This window comes from Piliocolobus tephrosceles, chromosome 21, assembly GCF_002776525.5.
Source record: "Piliocolobus tephrosceles isolate RC106 chromosome 21, ASM277652v3, whole genome shotgun sequence".
Classification (NCBI taxonomy): Eukaryota; Metazoa; Chordata; class Mammalia; order Primates; family Cercopithecidae; genus Piliocolobus; species Piliocolobus tephrosceles.
Window position 1 is genome coordinate 35,578,610 of NC_045454.1, and position 8,684 is coordinate 35,587,293.

The 8,684-nt window shown below is 50.5% G+C and overlaps 1 protein-coding gene across 1 annotated transcript in view; it reads left to right on the top strand.

Moving 5' to 3' along the window:
* Positions 1-8,684, top strand: part of UNC13A (unc-13 homolog A) — an 89,527-nt gene that overhangs the window by 28,545 nt on the left and 52,298 nt on the right. Inside the window, exons 10-13 of the mRNA XM_026456971.1 lie at positions 1,214-1,421; positions 4,007-4,519; positions 5,021-5,129; positions 7,298-7,344. Coding sequence (XP_026312756.1) covers positions 1,214-1,421; positions 4,007-4,519; positions 5,021-5,129; positions 7,298-7,344 — 877 coding nt within the window. The remainder of the gene's footprint in view (positions 1-1,213; positions 1,422-4,006; positions 4,520-5,020; positions 5,130-7,297; positions 7,345-8,684) is intronic.

Sequence of the window (8,684 nt, forward strand, 5' to 3'; positions counted from 1 at the left end):
AGTGCTGGGATTACAGGCTTGAGCCACCGCGCCCGGCCTACTTTACTTTTATTTTATTTTGTTTTTTGGAGATAGGCTCTTGTGTCACCCAGCCTGGAGTGCAGAGGTGTGATCTTGGCTCATGGCAGCCTCCGCCTCCTGGGTTCAACAGATTCTCCTGCCTCAGCCTCCCGAACAGCTGGGACTGCAGGCGCCTGCCACTACATCCGGCTAATTTTTGTATTTTTAGTAGAGACAGGTTTTGGTATGTTGCCCAGGCTGGTCTCGAACTCCTGGTCTCAAGTAATCTGCCCGCCTTGGCCTCCCAAAGTGCTGGGATTGTAAGTGTGAGCCACTGTGCCCAGCCTTTGCTTTACTTTTATCATTCTTTTTAATTAAAAATATTAAAAAGATTGCATTATTGAAATCTTTTTTTTTCCAGAAGGTACAGAAAAGAATAAAGAAGAAAATGTACAATCCCCAATTATGCCACCACCCAGACATGTTGCTTTTAGAATTGGAATTTTTTTTTTAGGATTTAGAAAACAAACTGTTCTTTTTTCTAAGGAAACCAAACTAAACCAAAATATCTTTTAGTTCTTATTAAACATGAAGTTTGGCAACTCTACCATATTCCATTTTAGCAATTGATTCTGAGTGTGTGGTGGTTTTGCCAAGCTAAGAATCTAATCCTTTTTGAAAAAGACAGAACCATGTCATAGCATCTTCTTGGTTCTTGCACATGTAAGTTCAGGTCTGGGGTCCTCACCCTCAGATATCAGGAAATCTCTAAGGGTTAAAGGGCATTCCCTCCACCTTGAACTCCTGATCTTCCTCCAACTTCCTCCTGTTTGTGTGACTCCTGTTATGGAAACTAACTGCCCAGCGGAAAAAATCCCATCTCATTTTCAGAGATCCTGACCTTGAACAAAGTTGTTCCTCACATTTGAGCTGAAGGATGCCCTCTACTTTGTCCCTGTTTTCTTCACCTTGTAGGACCTACCCTAGCACCTAGACTGTAGATCCAATTTGACCCACATAAAGCAAAGTAGGATTTTCACCTCCCTTGTTCTGAAGCCTAAACCTCTATTAACATGACCCACAATTCTTGATCCATACTAGTAAAACATTCTCTTCTTCAGTAGCAGCACCCTAAGTCTGGGAAACTATATTAGCCCCCATCACGTGCCCTCTCTCTTCCTCACCCTCTTCCCATACCTCCTCTTTCTTCTAGACGATGACCCCGACAGTGCAGTGGATGATCGCGACAGTGACTACCGCAGTGAAACGAGCAACAGCATCCCGCCGCCCTATTACACTACGTCGCAACCCAACGCCTCAGTCCACCAGTATTCTGTTCGCCCACCACCCCTGGGCTCCCGGGAATCCTACAGCGACTCCATGCACAGTTACGAGGAGTTCTCTGAGCCGCAGGCTCTTAGGTAGGTGCCGCGGAGTGCAGTGTGCACGTGTATGAGGGTCCTGCTGTGTCTCCTGGAGTGGAGAGAGAGGTTGGGGGCTGGACGGAGCTGGAGGTGGAGTTCCAGGAGGGCAGAATTCACATTTTCTTGTGGGAATGAGCCCTTTTTTTCTTTTCCTTTTTTTTTTTTTTTTTAAGACGGAGTCTTGCTCTGTCACCCAGGCTGCAGTGCAGTGGCACCATCTCGGTCACTGCAACCTCTGCCACCCAGGTTCAAGCGAATCTCCTGCCTCAGCCTCCCTATTACAGGCAAACGCCACCACCAAGCCCAGCTAATTTTTGTACTTTTAGTAGAGACAGGATTTCACCACGTTGGTCACGCTGGTCTCAAACTCCTGACCTCAAGTGATCCCCCACCACGGCCTCCCAAAGTGTAGGATTACAGGGGTGAGCCACTGCACCCAGCCTCTTTCTTTACCCAAAAGCTTGCAAGAAAATTCTACACAGCCAGGCATGGTGGCTCACCCCTACAATCCCAGCACTTCGGGAGGCCAAGGCAGGTGGATCACGGGGTCAGGTGTTCGAGACCAGCCTGACCAAAATGGTAAGACCACCCCCCGTCTCTACTAAAAATACAAAAATGAGCTGGGCGTGGTGGCAGGTGCCTATAATCCCAGCTACTCAGGAGGCTGAGGCAGGAGAATCGCTTGAACCCCAGAGGTGGAGGTTGCAGTGAGCCGAGATCACACCACTGCACCACTGGCTGGCTACAGATGCGTGAGACTCCGTCTCAAAAAAAGAAAGAAAGAAAAAAAGAAAATTCTACAAGCAGCCTGGTGTGGTGGCTCATGCCTATAATCCCAGCACTTTGAGAGGCCAAGGCAGGAGGATAGCTTGAGTTCAGGAGTTTGAGACCAGCCTGGGCAATAAAGTGAGATCTTCTGTCTCTACAAAAAAATACAAAAATTAGCCAGGCATGGTGGCGTGTACCTGTGGTTCCAGCTACTCATGAGGCCGAAGTAGGAGGATCACTTGAGCTTGGGAGATCAAGGCTGCAGGGAGCCAAGATAGCACCATGCACCGCAGCCTGGGTAACAGGGTGAGACCCTTTTTTTTTTTTTTTTTTTCGGACACAAGATCTTGTTCTGTTGCCCAGGCTGGAGTGCAGTGGCACCATCGTGACTTACTGCAGCCTTGAACTCCTGGTCTCTAGCGATCCTCCCACCTCAGCCTCCCCAGTAGCTGAGACTACAGGCACAGGCCACCACACCAAGCTAATTTATTTTTATCGTTTTGTAGAGATGGGGGTCTTGTTCCATTGCCCGGGCTGGTGTTGAACCCCTTTTTATTCCTATAGCATCCCTGAGGCTGGCCAGGGAAGAGGGTCCCAGGCACTAAGATTGGAGGAGGTATCTAATCAGGAGATGATAAGGTTTGTTGAGTGACTAAGTGAATGATTAGAAGAGGGCTGAGTGGCGGCCCCTATGTTCCCCTGCCTGCACTTAGACAGAGACAGATATTCCTGTTGATGCTGAGCACGATCCTGGGTTCATATAAGCAGCATATAACCGAGGGCCTGACCTGGCCAGAGAGTGGGGGGCATTTGCACAAGTAAGTGATGTTTCAGTGGGTACCAGAGGATGGGTAGGAGTTTTCTAGATAAAGCAGACAAGGAAAAGACCATGGCAACTACACAGGTTTATGGTGTTGGAGAGACAATGAGGTGGCCGGTGTGGCTGGAATGGAGGAGGTGGGGAGAAGTGGAGGGAGGTATGCAGGGGGACTTTGGAGGGTCTGGGCCACACAGGGCTAGCACAGATTTTATTGCAAGGCACTAGGGAGCCATGGTAGGATTTAGAGCAGGGGAGGGAGGTGATTGGATTTACAACTCCCTGTGGCTTCCAAGGGAAGCAGGAACTGTGGGGACAGCATCTGGTAGAGACAGCAGAGGCTGGCCTGGGGTGGGGCCGAGGGTACAGGGAAGTGAATGCATTTCCTATACTTTTTCGAGGTGGAGGCCAGGAGACGTGCTGCAGGGCTGTGGTGATGGCGCTGACCCTGAGTTCCCAGCACAGTCAATTGCCTGTCTTTCACAGACCGCAAATGCCACAAAAGCGGGGATTTTTTTTTTTTTTTTTTTTTTTTTTTTTGAGATGAACTTTCACTGTTGTTGCCCAGGCTGGAGTGCAATGGCATGATCCCAGCTCAGTGCAACCTCCGCCTCCTGGGTTCAAGTGATTCTTCTGCCTCAGCCTCCTGAGTAGCTGGGATTACAGGCATACACCACCGCGCCCAGCTAATTTTTGTATTTTTAGTAGAGACAGGGTTTCACCATGTTGGTCAGGCTGGTCTTGAACTCCTGACCTCAGGTGATCTGCCCACCTCAGCCTCCCAAAGTGCTGGGATTACAGGCATGAGCCACTGTGCCTAGCCAAAAGCGGGAATTTTTTTTTTTTTTTCTCATCATGGCTGTGTTTTCCGGCCCCTAGAGCAGGACGTGGCACAGAGTAGGTGCTTAATCGGTGATGAGTCAATGCCTGTGTGACTGGGGCTCAGGTGAGCAGTGACTCGGTACCCCGGTGCCTGAACCCTGTTTCATTCCCACAGCCCCACAGGTAGCAGCCACTATGCCTCCTCAGCGGAGCTGAGCCAGGGAAGCTCTCAGCTGAGTGAGGACTTCGACCCCGACGAGCACAGCCTGCAGGGCTCCGAGATGGAGGACGAGCGGGACCGGGACTCCTACCACTCCTGCCACAGCTCGGTCAGCTATCACAAAGACTCGCCTCGCTGGGACCAGGATGAGGAGGAGCTGGAGGAGGACCTGGAGGACTTCCTGGAGGAGGAGGAGCTGCCTGAAGATGAGGAGGAGCTGGAGGAGGAGGAGGAGGTGCCTGACGATTTGGGCAGCTATGCTCAGCGTGAAGAGGTGGCTGTGGCTGAGCCCAAAGACTTCAAACGCATCAGCTTCCCGCCAGCTGCCCCGGGGAAGGAGGACAAGGCCCCATTGGCACCCACCGAGGCCCCCGACACAGCCAAGGTGACCCCAAAGCCAGCCACACCCGAGGAGGTGCCTGCAGCTGAGCAGATCCCTGAGGCTGAGCCCCCCAAGGCTGAGGAGAGGTAACAGGAGGGGACCAAGGGGCCAGAGGGGCTGCCAGAAGGTCACAGGGTCAACAGAGCTATGATGGGGTCAGTGTGAACCTGGGCGGTTGCCAGGGCTGAAGTTGTCACAGACCCTTAGGTTTCTTAAAGGGATCAGAGGTGACAGAATAGAGTACAGGGGTCAAAGAGGGTTCAGGGGCGTCATGAAGGGGTCTTAGAGGTTGTGACCTTAGGGGTTGCTGGGCTCAGAGAGGTCAAGATCCTGGGCAAATGGGGGGCCAGAGGGACTGGGCTGGTGAAAAGGAAGCTGGGGAACAGTGAAGTGTCAGAGAAGCGTTGGGTGTGTGGGAAGGGGTGAGGGGCACCGAGGTGGGCCACGGGACACAGGTGGGTCCCAATGTCTTTGAGGGGTCAGAGATACCACGGGGAGCCATGCATCACTTTCACAGCTGGAGGGTCGAGGGAAGGTCAGGAGTCACGGAGAGCCAGCCCGGAGCCTCATAGCGTTCCCTGCCTCAGTTTCAGGCCGAGAGAGGATGAGGAAGGCCAGGAGGGGCAGGACTCCATGTCCAGGGCCAAGGCCAACTGGCTGCGTGCCTTCAACAAGGTGCGGATGCAGCTGCAGGAGGTGAGTGACACGCCCAGCCATGCCCCTTCCACACTCAGCCAGGCCATGCCCAATGCCACGCCCACACATGGTTTGGCCACACCCACACCTAAATTGGCCACGCCCAACACCCCACCTGTACCCAAGTCTAGCCTGGGCATACCTAGTGCAGTCTGCACACTGCCCATGCCCCACCCACCCTGACCCTTCCTTAGCCACGCACACACACAGCCCAGGGTATCCCCATGGCCTGTCTACACTAGCCTAGCTAGGGTCACTCTCAAACCCCACACCAAGTTTGGCCCCACCCATCCCCAGGCCAACCTCCTCCCCAGTGTCAGCCTGGAGTTTCTAAGTCAAGAGGGAGGAGAGAAAACTGGGGCTGAAACAGGGCTGAAGTCATGGTTAGGGATCAAGGTCAGGGTTAGTTCAGCTATCAAAGATCGGAGGTCAGGGTTAGAATTGGTGTTAGGCAAAGGGGTCAGTGCTTAGGGACAAATTGGAAGTCATCGTCAGGGTTAGGAAAAGGTCTGGGGCCGGGTCAGTAGGGGAGTAGCAATCAAGGGAAGGAATTAGCATCAGGGTCAAGGTGACTGTTCAGATGAGCAGCAGGATTGAGGCCATTCATTTATTCCTTCATTCAGCTCATCCTGGGCTGGGGACAGCTGTGTTGCTCTCCAGGGTTGCCCTACAAACTGCAGTAGGATTGGCAGGAGGAGATTCTAAACAGGCTTCCAGAGATTTAGACCATCAAATATCAGAGCCACAAAAATACCAAACGAAATTTCTTATCAGTTTTAAAATAGAAATCTATTTTTTGGCTCAGCGATACATACATATGGTTCTAAATTAGACAAGTGGAAGAGTACACAGTGAAAAGGCTATTGGATAACTTTCACTAGGTCAAGAAATTAAATTGAAAAAAATAGCAGCTACTATTGGAACTATGTGATATACAAGAAAAACAAATTATGGAACTAGTAATATGACAAGAAAAAGACACATGGAGGGCTCTCTGGGTTTCATAGGAAAAGCATAAAAGTAATCCAAGGCAATCAGGAAAACTCCCTGGAGGAGATGACACTTAAGGAAAAGTGATATCCAAAATATTTCAACAATATTTCAGGAGCTCACACCTGTAATCCCAGCAATTTGGGAGATTGAGGCGGGAGGATCACCTGAACTCAGGAGTTTGAGACCAGCCTGGGCAACATAGTGAGACCTCATCTCTAAAAGAAAAAAAAAAAAAAAATTCAGAGCTGGGCGTGGTGGCTCATGCCTGTAATCCCAGCACTTTGGGAGGCTAAGATGGGTGGATCGCCTGAGGTCAGGGGTTCAAGACCAGCCTGGCCAACATAGTGAAACCCCATCTCTACTAAAAATACAAAAAATTAGCTAGGCGTGGTGGTGGGTGCCTGTAATCCCAGCTACTAGGGAGGCTGAGGCAGGAGAATCGCTTGAACCCAGGAGGCAGAGGTTGCAGTAAGCTGAGATTGCACCATTGCACTCCAGCCCTAGGAACAAAAGGGAAACTCTATCTCAAAAATATTTCAGGAGCTGAGTGTGGTGGCTCGTGTGTATAGTCCCAGCTACTCAGGAGGCTGAAGCAGGAAAATATATGAGGCCAGGAGTTCAAGACCAGTCTGGGCAATATAGCAAGACCCTGTCTTTAAAAAACCAAACACACCCTCAATATTTCAGAACAGAAGAGTACTGCCTGTCTTCCTTATAGAACACCCCCCCGCCATGTTAACCCTTTAGTTACAAGATGGAGGGAAGGTAGGGGATGTAGACCCTGGCTCTATGCTGAGACCTGAATGATAAATAGAGGCTGGTTGGCTGCAGAAGGTGGAAAGAGGTACAAGCTGAAGTCATAACTCCTGGAAAGGGCCCGGGGCCAGAGAGCAGATGAACAAGTGAGACTGTAGGGGGTTTAGGGAATAAGCAATGAAGAGACAGGTCCATTGAGGTGGTTGAAAGAAGGGAGCTTCTTTCTCCCCCAGCCCATCTTACAGATGGGCAAACTAAGGCCCAGAGATCGCCAGGGAACTTCCTAAATTCACTCAGCCAGGACTAGGACCCAGGCCATCTGACTCCCAGCCCACAGGGGAGTCAGAAGTGGGTGTGGAGCCTGCTCTGGGAAGGGGAGGGACAGCTACACTGACCATATCTGTTTGTCTGTCCTGCAGGCCCGGGGCGAAGGAGAAATGTCCAAATCCCTATGGTTCAAAGGCGGGTACGTAATGGAACTGTGAGCTGTGGGTGGAAGATTTGAACCCCGAGCCCAAAGCTCGTTTGCGCCTGAGGTTCAGCGCAGAGAGGATGGGGAGGGGTTCCATTTAGACAGAGGACAAATTGAGCTTGGGCAAAATACATCACTTTCATAAGGCACACAACCACACGCAGACGCAAAAGACAGTAATCTTTGAAGATAGGGCTGGGTGCAGGGGCTCATGCCTGTAATCCTAGCACTTTGGGAGGCCGATGCAGGAGGATCATTTGAAGTCAGGAGTTCAAAACCAGCCTGGCCAATATGGTGAAACCCTGTCTCTACTAAAAAGACAAAAATTAGCTGGGCATGGTGGCAGGCACCTGTAATCCCAGCTACACGGGAGGCTGAGGCAAGAGAATTACTTGAGCCCAAGAGGCAGAGGTTACGGTGAGCCGAGATCGCACCACTGCCCTCCAACCTGGGTGACAGAGCGGGACACTGTCTCAAAAATAAACAAACAGGCCGGGCGCGGTGGCTCAAGCCTGTAATCCCAGCACTTTGGGAGGCCGAGGCGGGCGGATCACAAAGTCAGGAGATCGAGACCATCCTGGCTAACACAGTGAAACCCCGTCTCTACTAAAAAGTACAAAAAAGTAGCCAGGCGACGTGGCGGGCGCCTGTAGTCCCAGTTACTCCGGAGGCTGAGGCAGGAGAATGGCGTAAACCCGGGAGGCGGAGCTTGCAGTGAGCTGAGATCCGGCCACTGCACTCCAGCCTGGGCGACAGAGCGAGACTCTGTCTCAAAAAAAATAAATAATTAATAAAAATAAACAAACAAATACATAGGTAAATAAATGTAAGATAAAGCAGATACTATAAGGAACTAGACGTTACTGGGAAATATACACTATACATTTGTAATCCCGGAGCAAAATTTTTGCTTTGATTCTATTTTTAAATCTCTTTGATTATTGCTACAGTTGTGGACTCTTTAATTAAAGATAGTTCTTTAGTCTTCAGTGGAGCATGTGGTCACATCTAACCTCTTATGTTATGGATTTTCAGGTTAGAGGATGCACAAGATATTTTTAAAATATGCTCAGGTTTTAAAATAGCAGCATGATAGTGACCTTCCTTGTACGTCCTTGGCAAACAGGCAGGGAGACAGCAGCTGGGACTGCTTAATAAATGGGCAGGTGCCCTAGCTTGAGAGCCTTGGATGCAGGGCCTGAAATGGGGATTCCTGTGCACGTGATTTATGAAGGATGTGCTCTCAGGAGAAAACTGTCAGACAAGGGGAGGCTGCCGAGAAAAGATGTGGTTTTTTTTTTTTTTTTTGAGACGGAGTCTCGCTGTGTCGCCCA